This window comes from Passer montanus, unplaced genomic scaffold, assembly GCF_014805655.1.
Source record: "Passer montanus isolate IOZ18808 unplaced genomic scaffold, ASM1480565v1 scaffold19, whole genome shotgun sequence".
Lineage (NCBI taxonomy): Eukaryota > Metazoa > Chordata > Aves > Passeriformes > Passeridae > Passer > Passer montanus.
The window spans coordinates 3,635,499-3,658,730 of record NW_024366480.1 but is presented as its reverse complement, the minus strand read 5'-3'; the positions used below and the strand labels follow the sequence as shown (position 1 = coordinate 3,658,730).

General features: G+C 35.5%; 1 protein-coding gene across 1 annotated transcript in view; it reads right to left on the bottom strand.

The window, feature by feature from the left end:
• Positions 1-23,232, bottom strand: part of VPS13B (vacuolar protein sorting 13 homolog B) — a 423,217-nt gene that overhangs the window by 230,033 nt on the left and 169,952 nt on the right. The window contains exon 18 of the mRNA XM_039705990.1: positions 5,705-5,814. Within this exon, the coding sequence (XP_039561924.1) occupies positions 5,705-5,814 (110 nt within the window). The remainder of the gene's footprint in view (positions 1-5,704; positions 5,815-23,232) is intronic.

Genomic DNA, 23,232 nt, shown 5'->3' with positions numbered 1-23,232 from the left:
GTGGACACATGCCAACTAACTGAACCTAAAATATCTGTAAAGAGGACTAATTTGCCTTAGGTGAATTAATAGTTAATTTTCCTTGGGATTTTTTTTGTAATTAAATATTTTGTTTCTGAATTACAATTTCTTACAAATGTGAGGCTGAAGAGACTGTAGGCAGATCTGGGAGCATGAGAAATGAGTTTTAGAGAAAATTGGAACAACTAAACAGACAAATAACTTTCCTTCAAGGGATGCCTATACAACCACCTCCCTGATAATAAACCAAAGGCAAAAGAATATTCTGAGATAGGAACCTAAATGCTATCACTGGCTTGTGAAATGTCAAATTCAAAAGCTAGAGCCTAGCCATGAATGGCTGTCCTTGGGATGGTACAGAACCCAGTTATCCCACAGGGATGATGCTGCACTCACACAGAACTATGGTTACACCTGCAGCAGCTTGCAGCCAGCAAGCAGGAAGAAAAACCAACCAAGTCTTTGGAGTGGGGATGGATGGCAGCTCTGCTCAACACATGGTGTTTACTGAACATCTGAGATCACTGTCATGCAATCACTGTCTAGCTCAGAGAAGAATATTGGCATATGCTTACAAGACTGTCCAAACTGTACCAGAAGGAGCTGTGACAGGAAGGAGGATCCACCCTGTCTACCTTGCACCAAGTTCTAATGACATGCAAATGCAATCACTGCTAGTCTATTGAGTTACATTTAATTGTTTTGATTTCTAAGATTACTGGTATACCTAAATTGTTTCAGAGAGTTGAAATAAAGCAAGGCATTAGACCTACTTTCCAATTAAAATTAAACGAATGAATAAAAATGCATTAATTAAAATTAAATGCTAAATAAAAAGACTTGCTTCACCACTAGGGTGCACAAAACCACCTTCTTTCCTGGCAGGTGGACTTGCTAATTCAGATTAAATTCTATGACTGCTTCAGGCAGGCACTTCAGCTATTGGAAAAGTGTTCTGCTGAGATAAAAGATTCTGCTGATTAGCTGTAATGTTTTCAAACTTATGTGATGAACTCATGTCAGCCAAGAAACCCATCATTTTCACCAACTGATGAAAGTTTTCCATCAGCAGTGTCAAGGGGTCTCTGAAAGTAGAAGATATAATGTTTGAGTTCCATGTAGCCTTGATTTCTTAAGCAAAAAGCAACTTAATCTCTATATCCTTCAGGAACTTAAATGCCTCCCATGGGATAAGAGGTGACAGATCCTGATAGGGATAAACACAGTGCTTCTGACCTGCAAGCAATATCAGAAATCAAAATCTATTATAATTTGAGAAATCTCTACACATCAAGAAGATAATTATGGTTACTACAGGAACATGCTTGCTTTGTCAAAGCATTTCCAGCTATTTTTTCAAGGTAAAAAAGTGAAGCAATATAGCTCTGCCCTCAAGAGCCAGCTTTGCTGCAACATGGAATAATCCTAAATTTGGGTACTGAAACTTCCTCTTACATTCTGTCATTTATTCAATGCCACTCATTATCAGACACATTTGGCTCTTAAAGCATCAAGGATATGCAATATTCCAAAAGTCACACTAAGACAGAACAATTTAAAAGATCTACGTGTTCTACAAGAGCCTACTGATCCAATCATAACGATAAAATGGTTTCATCTTAGTCAAAGATTCCAGGGAGATCTCTGATGCAGACTTCTGAACAAAGTACCACCCGAAGTAGAAGATCAAGATTGGTATTACCCTCAATTCATGATGAACTTTCCACAAAGCAGTGAAAAGATTTCATAACACAGTAAAATTCCTGAGATAATGGTAAAGAGAAAATGAGCAGAGAAAAAACAGAGTTGAAGAAAAAAACACTTGATTAAATTGAATTGTTAATGACTGATTTTTTAATCTACCAACACAGCTCAGAAAAAATTCTTGGGTTTCAATTGGGATACACAGCCTTCCATGGAACAGATGTTCAAGAAAAGAAGGAGAAATCTGGATTCTGAAATTACATTCCAGTGTTTTAAAGCATGATGTATCTGGAGGAAGAGCAGTGTCTTTCTCTTGCTTGTTTCTATATATGACTGAGAATGTTCACCCTGACCTCCTGGGTTTAGAGTTACTCTGTTACTGAAATGCTCTTTAAATTAGGGAGTAACACATGCACATGTATGGAGCAGCCAAAAAAATGGACAGAAATATGAGCAAAACAGATCTATATTAAGCATCTGTGAGTACATATTTTTGATAATTGACTTTCCCTAAAATTATTCATTTTAGCTCACAGAAATCAATAATAAAAGAAAAGTACTGACAAGTTACAAAGGCTTTACATTAATGTGCATTTGAGAAAAATGACACACACTGATTTACAAATTTATTGCAAAAAGTATCACACATAGTGACTGTCCCATGTCAAAGTATAGCTAAGGCTTCTTATCAAGGAAAAGAAACTCCTCAAATTTTTATCTTGCAAAGCTAAGTACAGGCTTTTACAAGAGAGCAAATATACGAAAACCAGCATTGGTTTACAAAAATTAAACAACTGAAAAAATCTTTAAAAATAATAATAATAAAACATTAAATAATACTTAAAAATACTAGAAACAAGGCCTTGCTGCCACAAGACTCACAAAAAAAATCCAAAAAATGTCAAAATAAAATATTAAATTACTGAAAACAAGGCCTCTAAACTTGGCTTTGTTTTGCTTTTCATTTGGGTGTCATTGTTAACAAGCTATAAACAGCATGAGTACAAGAAGTCGCTCCATAGAGGTATCTTTGCTAAATTCTGGTCAAATTAACCTTTTATAAGCATTTATAAAGAATTTACGTTCTCAACAGGGCATGCAGACTAAAGACACAGAAGAGGTTTAGGCAGATAAGCAACTGGTGCACAAACTGCCCCCACACCGAGTGTCGCTGCACTTACAGCTCATTGTACAAAAACAATCCATACAGACTAAAGCATTCCTAAAAATGAATACCAACCAATATACCAATACCATCATGGCCTTGGTTATCACAACATGTACAAAAACAATCCATACAGACTAAAGCATTCCTAAAAATGAATACCAACATCATGGCCTTGGTTATCACAACGGCAGTACAATTCTTAGTTGCTGGGCAGCAAGGGTCAAAGAGAGCTTTGCCTAGCAGTAATAAATGTCCCACAGCAATAAATGAAGAGGGTGATCCTCACTGGGCTGCATGTACCCCACACCCCAGCAAGGCAGGCAGTCACTGTTCTGTTCCAGCTGAATAAAATGTCACTGAGGCCAAAGAGACTTTGAAATGTTAGGAGTTTTGTAAAAATGCAGCTTATTATGTGCCATATTTCAAACTTGTCATGCTTTCAGTTAAAACCAGTTCCAACAGACACAGTGAATACTTCAGCAAATGTAAAATATGTGTACTACCAAATTGGCACTATAAACCTAAACTCAAAATCCCAGAAATACAGTTAAAAGGCAAACAAAAATTAAGAAGTTTAATATGTAAAGGTGTCCCATCCCTGTGGGGAGCCAGACAATCCCAGCCCCATCCTGTATGAAAGGAGAAGTTTACATGACAAAAGTTGTACTGAGAGATAAATGAATAAATACTTTCATTTAACTTATTTTATCAAGAGCTAACATTACAAGTTTAATGTGTACCCAGGTCCAACCATACTGAAAGGTTTTCTAACTCTGTGTTTTCAGATAGAACTGACAACTTTGACTTACTAAAAACGACAGAGCAAAAACATTGTTTTATAGCTTAAAATGTCTTCATATTTAGGATCTCTAAATCATACGAAGAACTTCTAAAGACAGTATTTTCTTCTTTTTTTCTGTTGCAATTTTTTAAGACTGACAATTAGAGCAGAGGAAGATAAGAGCTTTACCAATCAATAACATTTTGACCACACCTCTTGCTTGAAAGCATTGTATCTTACAGCTGATAAATGTTCAAAAATTAGGAAGGTTTTATAGAGGTTTTATTTTTGTTTGGTTATACTAGTTAGATTATGGTAACAAGCTGAATTTTTCCAAAAATAAGTCACAAGATCTAACTTTGACTAGAATTCTTACTCTAGGATAATTACAGCATTATATAAAGAAAAAAGTCTGTGGTTAAGCGTAATTTATTACAGGTATAGTTTTCTTTTCAAATAAAGTTTCTTCATGACTGCTACAGACAATTTAATTTGTACTATTACATGCAGTTCATTACCACAGTCATGTTAATGATGCAAATGCTATGACATTGACAGTTGAGTTTATAAATTCATATTTTAAATAATTTCAAATTGCTAAGACATTTTAAATGCTAATAACATTAGGACTGTGATAGAGTAATTTTAATCTGAAATAGATGATGGAAAAATTTAGAAGGCTGTATGAGGTAATGACACGAATTACAAAATAAACACTCAAACAAAATTTGGCTAAAAATTTTGCCACGGATGGCCAAAACCAGGCACAAACAAGTCTCCTATAGTCACTTAACCCATCTAGTCACCCAGTATCAAAAGAGAAAAAAGCACTGAATAACAGCCGATTAAATGCACTGATGTTAGAGACAGACTTTAATACAAACACTTAAAATAAGCAGGATAAACAGGATTGATTACATTTTGGAAGGCTGCGTAACAATAAAAAGTAGATAAATGGTTTGTTTTGCAAAAGACATACACCAGGAAATGTGCTGCTCCAGTTATGATGCAGGAATGAAGACTAACTCAACACATTTAAAAACAGAGTAAATTTATTAAAACAATAATAAAGCTTCACTGTCACAGTGAAGTTTTTCACATGCTGGTGCAGAATGAGCTTAATGGGACTCAAATTAATGTTTGACAATTAATACCTAACAAGGTAATCTGGACACGAGAAACAAATGTTTACAAGTAATGTTTATCCTCCCACTTCAGGGGCCCAGAATGAAACTTCTCTGATGTGCACAGTGTTCTGTAGCTATGAGACAAATATTAAGATTTATACATTTCTCACTTAATAACCTACTGCTGATAAGTGAGACAGAACACCACCGGTGACATGAACCACCAGTTTGAGCAGCCATAGCTCATTTAACTTCTAGGAAATTCTGCCAAACAACAGCCATAAGTAAGTTTAGTTTAAGGGAAAACCAGTGTTCTTTTCAGGTCAGGAATATGTGGCATGAAAATTAGGGTTAAGAACAGGTCAAGGGAACCACTACACACGCAGACCCCCAGCCTTAGCTGCTCCTATCTGTGTCAAGCACATCGTATGCAAATATGTATTTTGACATCATATACAGAATCTGCTGCAGCACTCACTTCTGTCAAGTTATGAACTGGATGGCTCATCTCCTCTTAAAATAGGGTTTATTAAGAGTGCTGACTTTATAACCAGTTATGTAATTCTTTGATAGACCATCACAAATTTTAAAATATGATGTACTATTCAGACTCATGGCTTATGAGGTCTCAGTAGTTAAGAATAGTTGCAAAATAATAATCCTAGAAGGTGATTGCAAACACATCTTCTTTGTTCTTTTAATTAAAAATTAAAAAGTTGTGAAATTAAAATTTTAATATGCCAACTTAACATTTTAATTAATTCAAAATAAGATCAACAGTATGTGCAACAAATCACAAGGAAGCAGTAACAAACTACAAATACTTGGAAAAATTAACTACTTGGCATATATAGAAGTGAAAGCTTCCCCTCTCCTCATCCCTCTTCCTCCTAAAATACATACCTGCTGAATGTGTCTGCTGACTCGTTTCTGAGGTTGGTAGGTAAGCCACGTATACAGGACTGGATCAACATTAATTGCTAATCCTTGTACACTGGACAAGAGAACAGCACCTGCACACCATAGAAAAAAGAAAAAAAAATTAACTACCTGCTCAAGAATCTCCTTGTATGTATTCAGCTTTTTCTTGCATCTTTAATGCAGACTTTTATTTGGCTTGGACTACATATATAATAAATAATAATACTTAAAGAATAAACTTCAATAACATATTCAAAGTTAGAAACTTACCAGCACTATATGCACACATAAAAAAATGCAGCAGCTTGCATATTGATTTGCTTATTACCACTTTTTGTCAAGACAAATACTTGTTTTCACAAAATTGCTTGTGCAACTGAATACACACAACACCATCCCTCAAATTCTCAGCCAACATTAACACTCTGCAAAAAATGAGTCAGTAAGATCCTTGACGGAAATGGAAGAATATAATGCACGACTCCCTACAACCTAAATTAAAAAAACCCCATGGTCTAGGACACTGAGTTCTTTTAATAAAGACAGGCCTACTTTACACTAGCTCTGCCCAAAGCTCAGGACAAACATTTTTCATGTAAACATGGTCATGAATATTCTTTAGAGGATGAGTTAGGCAAAATAAGACAAATTTTTTAACTGACAACACTGACAGCCTCCATACTGTGAGCTCTTAGGATTTTTATAAGCTTTACAATATACCTTATTTTCTTTAAATCTCACTTTTTAGGACCTAGGATTACAAGACAGGGGCTACTTTATTTCTTAAAAGTAAACTTTTAGGTTTTTTATGCTTGTGAAGAAAACCTCACATGGAAAATGTTAAGGCTCAAAACAGGAGAAAAACTACATCAGTACCCAGAAATATTATCATGTACATCAAACCATGCACACTAAAACCCTAATTATGAAGCACTATCTCCATTAAACCTGCATTAAAAATCTGATTATACATTGGCGAGGCTTTTTTTCTAATAGTACAGATAATGTCTCTATTGCAGCAGCACATAATTACAGAGCTGTACAAATCAGAAGCAAATGGGTTAATGGAATACAAAGGTAGCAACTAGTAGCAGGCAGTTATCTTTTCACATAAGCTTTGCAATTTTACTACATATTAATATATGAAATAATGAAAAAAGTAACAAAATAAATTTAAAACAGAAATCCTGGTTACTGGAAGATCCCATCACCAAATTCCACAGAATTACAGTAGTTCTATAATACCAAGAATCATAGTTCCTAAAGCAATATACACTACATTTACTCTGTGGTATACAACATAATTATGCAGCAATCTGAATTTAATAATAAATTCAAATACATTCAGAAAGCTTGACACACAATTCAATGTACTTTCCAAAAAACAGTAAAAACATGTGCCTCAGAAGACACATCAGCAAAACTGTAAATGGGAAATTAATTAAAAAAATATAAGTTATGAGTTTATTGTATATAACAAAATTTTAAAGCCAGCTGAATTCCAAATGGCAGAAGACCCACCAACCTGGGGGGACACAAGCAAAGCCTGATGAGCACAATGGGAAAATGGCAGTCAGGAAACACACAAAGATAAATCATCTGCCTAGCCCAGGCTTGGAGTTGGAACACACACTGTGAGGAACTCCTATACACAGACTAGTCCATGTGAGCTGAAGGTTTTAAATGTCAGAAATAAACCTTAGAAATAAATCTGCAGTTAAAGGAAAAGCCAATGTCAAGTATAAATGGGTAACATGCAAGTAAGAGTAGTGAATATGCCTTGTGGCAGGATGTGCAGGAAACTACAAAAAGGAAGCAAAAGGTAACAGAGGATTGATAAAATATATGTTACAATCATTATCTTTTATAAGATATTTATATGCCAATGTAAAAGACTCCTGCATCTTTAAGAGACACCGCCTGTTGTCAGCAGTACTTAATGAAAGGTTTAATATACATGTGATACAGAAAGTGGGACACAGACCTCCCAATGAGTGCAGCACAAAGGCAGCCTACAGGCAAAGTCAAAAAATCCCACATTTCTAGCAGACTCCTGGAAAGAAAAATACAGTGATACTGCAGCACATCATTCTAGTAACTTAACAGAGTTTCTTGATTATTGAAAAAAAATAGCTACAACAAAGAAGTTCAATACAAGTAAGTCAAGCTTTGAACTGAAACTCTCCTTTCCCTTCAATGAAGTCAACACTAGCACAATCCCATAAAATTCTACAGTAAGGCAGCACAAATAGCAAACATTCTTCCAGTTGTCTTTTGATAGATCGTGCCTAGGATAATAAAAAAATAAAACAAAACAAGCAAACAAAAAAACCTAGCAGAAGTGCTCAGATAAGCAGTTCCATTATTTGCCTTTCAGTTTGACTGTCAGGTAACTTCAGCTTCCTACTAAGCCACTTCTGTTACACCAAATTACTGAATTTACTGCTGTGTTTGCTACTCAGCCACTATATTTAAGGGCAGTTTAATCACCTATGTAAAGTTGTTTTCCGTGTAACAGCTTTCTTCAAAACAATATCAATTTTAAAAAGTTTCTCAGATTTGCCTCCTGTTTTCATGTCAAGAAATAAGAATCTTTCCAAGTTTTTAAGGTAGTTATTTCTAATTTGAGAATCAAGCTTGAAGGTGGTGGGACTCCTCACATGCCTAAAATAAGAAAAAATTGCTATTCTGTCTCATCAAAAAGCAATGCTCGCGTTCCCTGGATTTCATTAAGATTGTGGAGAACTTTCTTTTCTTCCCCTCCTCTTTTATCCTTTTAATTAAATTTACATTTCAGAAAAAAAGCAGACCTTAGTCCCATAGCATACTAGGGTTTCCTTTCCAGATCTCAGTTCTGGCCAGACTTATCTATTACATCTATCTAGTAACAGATTTGAAAAATAAGTATTGGACCCAACACCGTGTAATCTTTAATGTTTTAGAATTTCCTGAGTCATGGTGTCATTTGCCAGGCTCAGCTTGGGCAAATAATTTCCTTCCTTCACAAGTTCCCACCCTCTCCTGAAGGAAGGCAGGGAGGCTGCAGGCAGGCAGAGGAGGATGACGAAGGGAAGGCAGCAGAGCACAGCGATGCTTGGCACTCTCATCCTGTGGATGAGCTTTCTGCAAAATCTCCTTGGATGACGACAGCTGCAACAACAGCACTTTTCTTCCCAAGGGAGGGGGGCCTGCAGAAGATAATTGGGGCCTCCTGCTTGGGCTGGCCCTGCTGCCACCTCCTCCCACTTGGAGTGCTGAGCACAGGCTGCTGGAGGAGCAGGGAGGAGAGGGGTCACCACCCTGGGGCTCCCCCATAGAAACTCGGGGGGAAAAAGGGGGAGAACAGGTGACATGGTACACTTCTGGTGAGGTGGGAGAGGACACCCACCCTGGGAACACAGCTGCAAAGAACAGAGGCCAGAGGGAAAGGCAGGATGGGTGAAATATGGCAGAGTCCAGCAGTAGAGTTGTGGAGCTGAGGAATGTTCCGTCATCACAAAAGAACAGGAAAGAGCCTCAAACATCAAAGAGATACAAGAAAAGAATGAAAGAAGCAGGACAGTGAAAAAAGAATGTACAAGTGAATGCACTTTGGGGAGGACAAGGAAGGTGGCAATCCTGGGCAAAAAACACTTTTTGGAGCTGCACAAATCTTGTGAATGAGTAAACTGCAATACTGAGTCATTCCAAATAATCTGGAGAGAAAAAAAAAATACTAGGAAGAGCAGACAGTCTTGCCATTTATTCACCTGAAAATGAATTTTTGCTGCAGTAAAGGACCACCACCACTCTAACAGAATTTTTTCCTAATTCTGCTCTGTGTCTATGCAGTATCAAAACATACCTTAATGTTATTTCTAGTAAAAACTTCCAGTAACACATTTCAGAAATTCCCCTCTAAAATAAACTGAAAAATCTCTATGGGGAACTGATGTTTGAGTTGATGTACATTTTCTGTAAGGGAGGGATCACAAATATGAACAAATGGAGTGACCTACAATAAAACCTAGTTCTGACAAGCTTTGTATATTTTTAATAACTAACTTAAAAATACTATACCATCTTGCTATATAAACTGCTCCATGAATTATTTTAGCATTGAGCACTCCTGACTCCTAGATCTCTCAGGACACATGAATGATATGTAGATGCTAAAAGATTGAGTTAGCATCATTCATTTAGTACCTAATTATGTTAAATGAAATCTGAGAGAATAAATATAATTTTTACTTTTTTTTTCTTACTGTTTTGAAGAGCATTTTCACTGTGGCATACTATAAAAATGCAGATTTGCATATTACACACAAGTGAAGAGTTCTATTTTATACAAGTATGTAAGTAACTAATTCTTTCTGCTATCTGACAAAAAGCAGATGTATTGTAAATCCCTAATTGTGGAAATATCTAAGTCTGTTTAATTTTAGCCTAGGAGTCAACTAAGAGAAAAACACTCCTCTTCACTACTCTGCTTACTGCCAGTATGGCTCACTTACTCACATTCCAAATAGGCTTTACCAGTTTGTTATCCTGTGGCACCACAGCCATTTTCACTAATATCCCAAAATGAAGAATGAGAGCTAAAGAGTTAAAAATTGCAGTTACACTGCATAAAATTAATCATACAACTTTGGTCTACTTTGGCATATCAAGGGCAAAGCCAATATGACTGTCTTGCGCAATAATCAGCTTATCTAAGAGACACTGTCCTGCATTTCATCCTGAATGCTGAGTCACACAAGGGAAACAGACACTTCAACCCACATCAAAGTTTATATGACTGTGAAAAATTATTTTTACATTATAGCTACTACAGTAAGTTAATAAATTTTGGCTAACTACTGAACTGTATGTCTGCCTGTCTCTCTACTCAAGGTTAACCTGAATGCCTACAGATGCAAATGTTATCCCAATTTTATCTCAGAAAAAAACTCCAAGTCTACTGTACTTGCACAGAGTTTTACATTTACCAAGTGCTTAAAATAACTCTGAAACCAATTATTTTAGTAGCTTAGACCGATATTAGAATTTTCACTAGAACAGAAGTAGTGGGTTAAGACTTTCCCATTAACTAAGGCACTTTGGTCTGCAATATCAAACACAGCTCTCTCATATAAGTTATTCTTTTCCCAAGAATACATACCCCACAAGATTTTAACACCTTTTTCTAAATTGAAAAAGCTTTTGCTATTCAGAAACATTCACTAATAACATTATTCTACTGCTATCATGACCTTCTAATTCATATTGAGGTTTATAGCAGAAAAACATTTAAAAAGGGGGGTCAACATAATTATTTTTATTTAAAAAATAGAGCAAGTGAGGCAGAGAACTGCAGTTATTAAATCCCACAGCAGGACCCACAGATAGAATTCAGATGTTATAGTTGTATGCCACAGCTAAATGGCATATATATTAGCCTACTGTAGCTAACAGAAAAAAATTAATGTATGAGTCCTTCCTGTGTTAATCATAACTAAATCAGACAGGTCTAATTTTAATTGAATGTTCTGATAAGCCATCATCATATTTTTAAAGACAAAAGTATCCTGTCTTTATCAATATACATATCCAAATGTTCACAAATGCTGAATTACAGCATTATGACATAGAAGTATACTCAAAGATGTAACATAATGAGGCAAAACAAAACTGCTGGATACACTATTTAACACAAAGTGCTGTATGTAAGGCATCATTTTTCCATGTACAAGAAGTCACATTTCTGCAAATCAATCTGCAGAAAGCCATATCAAATCAATGTATGGACAACAACCTCCAGTTATTTCACATCATCTCTGATGTGAAAAATGGAAATTAGTCCATTTAGCATTTTGTCCTTCTTACTGAGGAAAAACTTTGTGATATGCTGAGTTGGAAGCTTTCACAAAAATGCTAGAATATTCATGTCTAATTTGTGTGCTGCATGTTTTTGAAACAAAAACAAGTTATCTTGAAAGGCTTCTTTTTTTTCCAAAGTAATTTGATCAAAACTTTAATTTCCCTTAGAGAATATGGTGTGTGGGTTTGAAGTTTAATAGGCAGTAAAGACCAAGAAACTGAGAAAATGTGTAGGCAGCTGTAGTACACAGAAATATCAGCTTTATTTAATAATTTATTATTAAATAAATTTATCATTCATTATTTAAATGATTATTGAATCATCTCTATGAAAATGTAATGGCAATATTCCTATGCTGAGCTGCATAGCATCTCTTCCTTAATTCTATGTTTCTACTGCAAGAATATCTCACTCAAGTATCATTTCCTCCTGTTCACTTCTAGGTTGTTTATATATTTAACCATCATACTTACTATTCTGTAAATAAAGGGAAAATGAGGAACTCTAAATTCAACTGACAGAAAGGACTAAACAAACAGAAAGGAAGGACATACTTTAAAACTTTAAAACCAGCAAGTAAAGAAAATTGGAATGCTTTCAAAAACATGAAGTGTTTAGAACACTTTGTTTTATTCATAAAAGAATATGGGGAAATGAAGCATTTGAGTTGCCCAGAGTGCTGTGTTTCCAGTCAGACACTGCAGGGTGGCCCAAACTGACTGGAAGCAGAGGCTGTTAGTGGACACACTACAACAAAGGCAGGAATTCAGAAACTCAATAATACAACCAGTAGTTTACAAAGGTTTCTACCAAAATCTGGTCCCTTTGTCTCTTCCTCCTGAAGTCCCACTATAAAACTACCGAACAGTCACTACTGTAAATCTGATCATCAATCTGACTCTCAGTCCTTAGACTTGACCATTTCTGGCCAGGTTTTCAAAATGCTAACAAAGGCCTGAGAATTTTAGCTTGTTGAGCTCTCTGACAAATTAGTTTAGGTACATGTTACAGTGCCAAGGCTGTTTCTTTCCATTTTCTGTACGAAACCAGTACCACCTATAGTTACTCCTATGGATTCAAGAGGAGACTACATTCCATTAAAGCAACAAGTGTTGGGAGCACTGAAGAAACTATAACGCAATTTCCTAATTTTTTATTTGCTCTACCTGAGACCTCCTCAGTCCCTTTTGAAAGCCTGTTGTGGTTATTTCTTCATGTTACAAAGATTTTTAGTCTCACTTTTTATTTATCAAAAATTTTGCTAATTCCTTTATTTAATGGACTGAAACTAGGAATCAGAGGAGTCGGGGAACAAATCCTTTCTTCCATTAAATCTCTATTATTACTTTTGGATAACATTCTATTCTGAAAAAAGGCAGAAAATTTAGCGTTAAAATAAGAAATACTATGGCTCAAACCTGGTGTTCTCATAGAACAACAAGTTCAAAGCACATTTAGTTATGTAGTTAACTGGAATTCCCTACACAAATCCACAAGTTGTTTAATCACAGGCTTTTAAAGAAACTAGCCTACCTAGAAGGGATAAGAGAAAATTAAATACATAAATCACAGAACATGCTTAGCTGGAAGGATCCTCAAATCCAGCTTCTGACTTGGCACAGGATAACCCAGGAATAACATTGTGTGCGTGAGACCATTGCCCAGACACTTCTTGAAGTGTCACTTCTCGAAGTGTCACTATGTCAGGCTTGGTGCTCTGACCATTTCCCTGGGGAGCCTGTTCCATGGCCACATTTTCCTGAAATCCAACCTAAACCTCCCCTGCCTCAGCTTCATGCCATTTTCTCAAGTCCTGTCACTGGTCTGAGAAAGGGTAAATTATTTAGGAGAAAAGCAACAGTCATAGGCAAACATGGTAATTTTCACCATGGAAGAAAGCAGAGCCCTGCAGGGACCTGAGCTGCCCAAGCCACTACAGGACATCAATGTGGTGACCAGCTCTGCTGAGTTATCCTGAGTAATCACAAACACTGCTGACCCAGGAGCTCCCAAATATCCCACCTGATTCAATACAGATAAACACACTTCTCCTACTGCTATTGGTGCCTCATATTTTAACTTCACATGTAAATAATAACTGAGCTGACTGCTTTGCCTAAGAAAACAACATTTCTGTTTATTCTAGAAAAGCGTTAGATCGATGTTCAGTAGGAAGGAAGGAACAAGCAATAAAACAGAAAATATCAACTATGCCATTTTATATGCATTGTGTACACAGATACTCAGAACACTGCATCCAGCTCCCATCAGCCAAAAGGGTCAGTTTTAAGCCTTCAAACCTGAAAACTTCTGTTTCACAATACCATTTATTCAGTATTTATCCTCCCAGATTCACTCTACGCTCTGTGCCAAATGCATTATACGTTCTCCAAATCCCAGAGCAGAAAGTACAGAAATAAAAAAGTACACACACATACTGGTTAAACAATTTTCTTTTCATCATTTTTAAAGGACTGCCTATTTACTATTGTCAACTCCAAAGCAAATGGGTTCTGAAAACCTCCAGGACCAAACCACCTGGATGCGGAACTGAAGAGACAAGCTGCAATATCAGAACTTCTTCTGAAGGCAATTTTATCTGTAGGCTTTTATCACTGCAGTATTCTAGCTAAGTGTGAATGTAATTCTGTAAGTTTTCCAGAAGCTGCACTTTACAGGCTAATTACACAGACATTACTGATGAAGATACCAGAGTCTCCATATATGCAACAAACAAGTTCTAATCACTGCAAACAATTCTGCAGAACAGTTGATTAAAAAACCCTCCAAACTCCACACAAACTTCTGCACAGAGAGCCTCAGCTGAAGGCCAAAAGGCCATGGACAGGCAAGCCACGGAGAACACACGTGTCAATGGAAAAAGACCTTTTGCAAGTCATGAGGGGAATAATACTTTGACAGAGAAGAAGTCTCAAAGCTATCTTAAACAGGCTGGGTTTGAAAGAATTAGTCATACAAAACCTATAATTGTATATATAGACTATAGATCTGTATAAGATATAATAGGCAGAAAATAGCTGAGGTTTGCTCCAAGGCTCTGAAATCATGGGAAATAGATATTTGCTGAAATACTTGATATCACCCATGAGCCAGCAGGGAAGAGAGGACCACATACCATCACCTCTATTAATGCAGAGAATAGTATCAGTCATGATTCAAATGCATTGCTCCCACCTAAGCTGTGAGACTGCCTAATAACCTCTCCCAACTTTTCTGCTATGAAAAACAGCAGAGCAAAGCTTACTAAATGTACAAATTATTATTTCTACGACCTTTAGGCAGTTAACTGTGCACCCATATGGTACCACACTCGTAACAGAATTGCATCCTCGCTCTCACTATGACTGGATTAGTAGTGCTACCACGCCTTTTCTTTAACTGTGACACAATATTTTAAGAGGATTGGGAGCTAATGATCTAGCTGAAATGAGAAATACCTCAATATATCTCCTTCTAAGTGATTTTCAATAGAACATTCAGTTACATATTTTTTTAAATATCGATTTTAAACTAAAACTAGCAAATTCCCTGAAAATTATAATATCTCCTTCTAAGTGATTTTCAATAGAATATTCAGTTATATATTTTTTAAATATGGATTTTAAACTAAAACTAGCAAATTCTCTGAAAACTGCCAAGAAGTTTCTTAATACAGTTCAGCTTCTGCATTTATAAACACCTCACTATCATCTGCCAAAACTATATTTTGCAATTTCTTACTGCAGTATGCTTTTGGGAATTGCAACAGGATTCTTCCCCTATGGCAACAGGGCCTCAAGGGAGCTATTTTCATTCCTCCTTTAGCAGTTGAACATTTGTAGTGTTGTGACTATGGATACCACTGGTCTTGCACTTTAAGTTATAAAGCTGAAATCTTTTCAGCAGTAGATGCCTCATGTACCTCCTTTTAAAAGTAATTTGAATAATATACAGCTGTGGTTTCTGCTTTATTTTTACTTGAACAATACAGCTTCTCAGAGGCAACAGAAAACACATAGATGATTGCACATAATTTCTGAGGTGCTCAATTAAAACAACGCACCCACAGTCAGAGAAGCAGGGGAAAATGAAAGTAACTTAGAAAGGCATGCAAAATTTACAGGAGAAATTCCACATAAGGTTATGCATTTCTTTAGCAGCAATGTAAGTAAAGGAAGAACAAAAAACTATATATATCTTCTGTTGTGGTGCAGGGGACAGCAACTCGGCAATCTTCTAAATAGGAAGCGTAATTAATTCATGTATTCCTTTCTATTGCTTAAGACTTCGTGCTCTATAACAGTGATTCAAGGCTGAAATAAATAGCATCTAACTGCCAAACAATGAGCCTGGATAAAAATAGCCTCTGTGTGTTATACTGCTGAAGTCATGACACTGCAAGGCAGGTAAAGTTACACAGGCGGTTCAGCCATTACCTTTTTTATTTTCCTTTTCTTTTTTTTAATACATGAACTTCAACAGAAAATTCATACACAGAGCTCAAGTTGAAAGCAAATGTCTTTAAAATAATAACCTTGAAAAACATGAAATTTGTGGTGCTTGATTATTCAGTGAGAAAGATATACAAGTCTAAGGTACTATGAACATAAAATTGGCACATTTTCTAAAGGACAGCCAATGCTGGTCCTTTTTTACAGTTACTATCTGTGTAGGCAATGCTTTCAAAAGTATTTGTGAATTACAGTAGACAAAAAAATATTTCATCAAATGTATACTCAGTTTGCATAAATAAGGCCATTTACATTTTAGAGGTACAGTTATTAATACCACATTAACTTAATTCCAAATTTGAATGAAATGCCACAAGACCGTTAAAGATAATTTGAGACTTACAGTGCCACTTTAAAGGACTTACACCTGTCATGTAAAACCAAAAAAGCCTCAATCAGCTTATGAAACTTCTATGTTAGAAAGGTGAGAGGACAGATGAGCATCTCCACAAACACTGAAATGACTGTACCAAGACACAAACAGGCAAGAAATAACATCTCAAATGTGTAAATAATTCTACTCACACCTACAACAGGGGAGCCATCTTCAGTAAATCTTGGGAATGTGTTGTAGTTCCAAGAGATTTCAGAAAGATTTCAAGGTAACTACATGACATATTGGAGGTTCTTTTCAAGATATACAGGACGTTATTAACTGAAAAATGCTCACACAGCATAAATACCAAGAAAAAAATGGCCTGTTATAGTATATTGTGAAATTCTCTAAATTCTGTAAATTGAATTTACCCATGAACAAATTCAGTTCACAGAGCACAATCTGGATTCCTCACTCACAGTTTTTTCTGTTAATTCTCTAGCATTCATCTGGGATGCTAGTAAACTCATCAGAATAATAGCTTTTCTTTGCACAATCTTCTGGTAAATACACAAAATCTAAAAATAGACAATTATTTACTAATCCCAGATTCAGTCATGTCTGCATTAAATACAAAATCATGCCTCTAGTGGTATCATTTCAATCCCCTTCTAGAATACCATAACATTTACTGACTAAAATGAAGAACTTATATCAGATATTATCTAATTATTTAGTAATTATCTAAACTAGTATTTGTGTTACTAGAAATGTACAGTAATTCAGACTATAGACAGAGGTGATGGTGACTATGAATGCTGCAGATACAGATTAAAAAATTGTACGTGGGCAGAGGAAAGTTCACCACAGCTCTTTCACAGAGATTAAGCAAATAATGTTAAAAATGTCAGAAAAGCAAGGAACCAACACAAAGCACCAACACAAGTAATACTGCAGGAGGCTTCTGGTCATCCTACCTTTATGACTCAGGGCTTTTTGGAGTAGTTTAAAGTATTTTTATAAATTTAAATAATCTTTCAATTCATTAAGGTTTCCAGGTAAATGTAATAAAAATTCTGAATTATTGAATTTTTTCAATAATATAACAAATGTCACCATGATCACCAACAGACAAATAATAAAGATGTCTTTACAGTCCATACAAAGAGAAAAATAATCAAGGAATTAAGTTAAAAGTGACGTTTCAATCTTCAAGGCACAGTACAGTATAAATTTCTTGAAGTATCTTTTTTTAAAAAGATTAATGAAAGACAACGTTCAGAATATCCTAAGAGATATCTAGATTGTCAAACTAGTTTATTATAAAAATTGGGGTTTTTATTTTTAAACAATACTGTGGGCCTGCAACACAGCCAGCAGAAAAAATAACTTCGTTTTTTCACATCAGAAATTAATACACAAAACTGCAAACAAAGCCAAGTATGTGCAGATCATTGATACCAGCAGTGAGATGGTTATTTAACATTTGCTATTTTTAGAAACTAATCATTTAGATGACAGAAGCTATTCTTCTCAATGCCACTATGTTTGTGAATTTGGAACATACAGTTTTAGTCAGCTGTCAAGGTAAATGTTTATGAAGATTCAGAAGTGCTAAACATGATGCACCCAAAAAACTGAAACACCTAGTGTAATAACCTGATTTTGCTTTAAGCTGAAATATACATTCTTACATGGTGTTGAGATTTACAAATGGTTATCTTCTCACTCATGTGGATCTAAGAGAAGCTAATTAATATTTCTGAATTCTAGAAAAACTGTATTTTATTAACTACGCTTAATATATATTTTATATATATTAAATAAAAATATTATTTAATATAAAATTCACTGTATTATGTAAGCACACTTATTTTCAAATCTTTTTTTTAACCTCTTCCACCACTGCTAAGCTTTTTTAAAAAACCTGAAGTTAAATTTTAATTGATTACATGCATTTTGCTTAATAAATCTAAAAGGTTGTTTAATTGAGTCAGTGTTTTAAATCCATGCTTAACTAGATGGAGAATAGGAATTTTACTTTCATTTTGGGGCTTGTGTGAATGTGTCTCTTCACTCAAAATATCAACAACACTGTCTAGATGACTACTATTTTAAAAAATTATCATTGTGTTTAAAAAGTTTTCTATATGGACACTGGAAATGCACAGGTAATGAAAATTACAAAACAGCATATCTTAACTAGTAGAAGTGTAGAAAGCTGCTGTCATACATTTAGGTCACAGTGGGAGTTTTTAAATATGTTGTCTTGAAAAACTGATTTTTAAGTGAAAACAGCTTTCACATTTTTACAGTGTCTTCTGCAAGAGATGTTACAAATAAACAGAAACATGTAACCTTTCGTATAATTTTGGCAGTAAGTTGAACGCTGCAGCTTTATGATTTTGCAAACCTCACTTAAGATTTTTAGCAAAAGAAGTGTTAAGTAAACTGTATAAAACATCTGCACAGGCATTATAAGAACACTGAGTTTATTTACAAAGCAAATATAACTGCAGATGGCTGACAATATATCATGTTGTCTTCAGAATACTAATTTTCTAAGCAGATCTTTTGGGGATGTGCTCCAAAAGAGTGGTATGTGCTCTTGCGTCATATTTTACAGATCAGCAAAAAAAAAATACCTGTAAAAACTATTTAGATCAAGTTTTCCTGCATTTTTTAGTGCACAAGTCAGACTTGTAAACCTAATAAAAAAGAAATTCAATCAGGTAAAACCAGTAAGAAAATAAGTGAAGAGAGTTCTAAGTAATGAAACATTAAAAGGCACGCTTACTTATAGCCCTGCTTTAGATACGCCCTGCAATTTTAAATTTTCTGCCTGACACCACATGTTGGGGCCCTATGGGGTTCCTACCATGTAACCATAGCACTATCTAAACAAATCATTTGCTAATCCAGATATGTCAGAGCTGTATCTCTGTGCTGGGGCTGGAGAGGTGCCAGCTCTAAAACCAAGAGGTGAACATAACAGCGACCGTACTATGGTGTTTCTGTACCTGGAAGAGAAAAAAAACTAGAGGATTTTACCTCATCTTTTCTAGTTATTAAGGGAAATAATTCTGACCAGCTGCTTCTTTCCCAGATCATTAACCTCATTGTCCTTTATTACGATTATAACACTGCATGTGAAAACCAGAATTCTGGAATAAAATACAGATGTTTATAAAGTCCTGTGCCTGTTTACAGCTTTCTATTTTCTGATACTATGCGGATACTTGGCATTTGGGTTGGGATTTTGAGTAGGGGAGAATTGTGAGAACATTTAAAGGCCATTTAAAAAGTGACTGAAATATATGCATTTCAAGTATGCGGTTGTCATTCAAACAAAACTCTTAGTTCATGCACTAAGTAATGTTAAAGCTTCATGAAGCCATGGGTTTAGGAGAACACCAGTTGATAAACACTGGTGACAAAAACAGCAATACCATACCTGCTGTGTTTCAGTTGCTTCTTCCTCCTTACCACATCACGAATTTCATGTAGAATAAAGTTTATTTGCTTTGGTACTGCTGCTGCGTTGCTGCTTTCTCTTGTTATGTAAATTTATACCAAATCCAAAGGCTATTAAAAACACACCAATTTTCAGTGGATATTAGTCCATGCTCAGCTATCCTCGGAATGACAAGCTACATGCTAAAGAGTGTCTGACTGAAGAACATGACAAGATAGCTCAGAGTAACTCTGTTTACTTAGCTCTTTCCAGTCCAAGAGAAAAGCAGATCAATAGTAAATATGACAACCTTGGAAGTTTTTGATTTCATGTTCTTATTTTACAGATATATATAAAGAAAATAATTTCCATCTTTTCTTATGATCCAGAGAATTTGTCAAAAAATAATTACATGCCCTCGATAGCTAGGAATATCCAAGTTGTTTTTACACACTAACTTGAGAGCCTCCTTAGTTTATGGAAAGTAACTCCTATTCATATCAGTCCAGTTGTGTTTGCAGTGTGCAAACTAGGGAGACTCACAACAGCAGTCTGCTACAGTTACAGACATATTGGGAGCACATCGTTTAACAGAATTTGCTCTGAATTCTTGTACTGTCAGCTGGAATGCTCCTGTTTTGCCATGAAATAACAAAGTACACTGAGTAAGCAAGCATCTTATCGTGCTGCTTGGTGGTCACGAGAGCACGTTTACATTAGTGTCTGCATCTGTCAAACCTCAGGAGACCCGGCAGCATCCTCAGATATTTCATTAAAAGCACCTGTTCCTAACACCTTCACATATTCTAACACAGATGATTTTATGCCAAACTCTACATTAATCCTTTTCACATAACCTCACAGTGGAGAACATCTTCCTGCACAGCAGAAGATCTTTATCAAAAGCTGAATTATGATTGTAACAATTTGTACTGTGTTTACAAACTTACAAGAAAGATTATTTAACAGTCTAAAGGATTTGTATTTTTGAATAGTCCAGTTCTTTTCATCTGTCAATGCATTCAGCTACAGAAGAGCAGGATAACAGATTTCAGTGGATGTTTATGTGGATGTTTATGATTAAAATAGGCTAAGCCTGAATTTAATTAAAACTCTCAGGCACTAAGAAAAAGATGTTCCATACCTGAAATAATTCTAAAAGCTGTAAAGATAAATACTAGAATAGTTTTAATTCAATCATAGAAGTACAGAATGAAAAAAAACACAAAAGCAGTATTTAATGTGAATGAAACTGAATTGTGAGAAAACAAATTTATCCAATTTCAAAAGATGACAATTTAAAGTAAATGTGGATGGCAAGATGTTATAACCTCACTTAAACTGTGACTTTTCTGTATCTGTCCTAGGTGTACATTCATAGGCTACAATAAAGTAAAACAGATAGTGAAATAAAGTTCTAAGTCTGCTGCCTCAGAAGTATAGTAGAAAGGTAATGCACCACTTAAAAATAAGCTGTTTAAAACATGCCTCTTTTTTTGACAGACATCAGTGTAATGAATATTAGTTGTGCTTAAAAATCAAGATAAAAAATGGTTCTCAAACATGAAAGATGAGCATTTTTAACATCAAAGAATATACTGCACACTTCTTTATTAGATATTACTTTTTCACTTAAACAGAATAAAGAAATGGATGAATAGATCATATGTGGATCTAATCTAACTTCTTGTAGTTGTGCTCATACACTCTCCAGCTGTAGTAGCTAGGGAAGTGGTTACAGGCACTGAAAAAAGACAGTATTTTAAAGCTGATGTTTTGAACAACAGGTATTTCATGCACAGCACATTTTGTACAATAAACCATTGTGATTATTATAATAACACTATGGGGATAATCCATACCCTATTTACAAATAAATAACCATCTACTAATAAAAATTCACAAATTAATTCAATCTTGTATAACCCTATAGAAGAACAATAGTTTCTTCTAAATATCACAAAACCACTTAGCATTAACTCCCCTAACATATTCTACAGACAGGTTTTTGATGTAACAGATACCAATATTGTTGTAATATCTGCAAATGTTGAGGTACAGACTTCTTTTTGATTCTTTGCTTTTTATAACTGAGGGAATAACTCTATTTAAAACACTCCTCCAAAAATTTTCATATATATATATTTATATTTTTATATATATACATATCTATATCTCCCCATTCTGAAAGGATTTGCAAAGCACCTTAGCAAAGATGTCACCTGAACAACCAAGACACACAGCTCCCAGCACCTTCCAGCAGAACCAGCCCATCCTCCTGGACTGGTCTGGCTGTGCCCTCAACTCTGAGCCCCAGCTCCACCAGGGAATGCTGGCACAGGCTGATGGTGCAGGATCTTTCCCCCTCGAGCACCAGCAGCTGTCTCATGCTGACACACACAAAATGGATACAGTGCCTGCAAAGTGCTTATGGCAGGTTACCCTAAATCAGCCCTACCTCCAGAGAGCTGTTTGAGGGAAGAAACTTCATGGTACTAAAGCTTCAGTGCAGCAGAGTTAAATAATAAAGTTCAAATGTAATGTACATCAAAGTTTATTTTCCTGTCACTACTTCCACATTCAGAAACAGCCTACAATTCTTAATGTCTTTAAAGTATTTTCCATTACTGCAACATGTTTTTAAATGTTCTTTAAGTTGAAGACTCAAACACATGATGTTTTTTGAAGAACCTTACCCTCTTTATTCTGCCATTACAAAATAAGTATATAGTGTAACTTGATAAATCAGATTTTAAATACTGAGAGAAGCAACAGTCTCCCTTTACAAATGAATATTTACAGGCATCACAGTCTTCATATTGTCCAATGGAAGCATTGAGTTGACACACAGAATCCCATGATTACTGGTTAATCATGTAGGATTAATGTGGATACTGTGGATCCTAAGAGACAGTCCATGAATTATACTTTAGGTGCCTGAAGAAGGAATGCATGAGACGTGCTGCCATGACAAAATGGAAGAAACCAACTCACACCTAAACTCAGCAGATTACTCTTCTTAATTTTCTTTCTAGATCTTTTATTGTATCAAGAAGGAAAAAAAGTACCATCAGAGAATAGACTATGAAAAAATATAGCTTCCTCTATAGCCATCAACTCTCTCCCAGGCATAGATGGACACTATGTGCCCCTAAAGAGACCCAGCAGTGCCCTCTGGTGATTCAGGTCAAATTTAGCGGTGCTACATGGGCAGAAAAATGGACCCTATGGTGCCCTACCTACGTTCCAGATAAGGGAGGAGGACTCTGTCACCTCTGCTGGGGAATTACAAAGGAGCACATTCAATCTCCATATATTTGTACTGTGCTACAACATTTACTTTGTTGGAGTGGATAAAAATTTTATCTATATTTGGGGAGGAAAAGCACC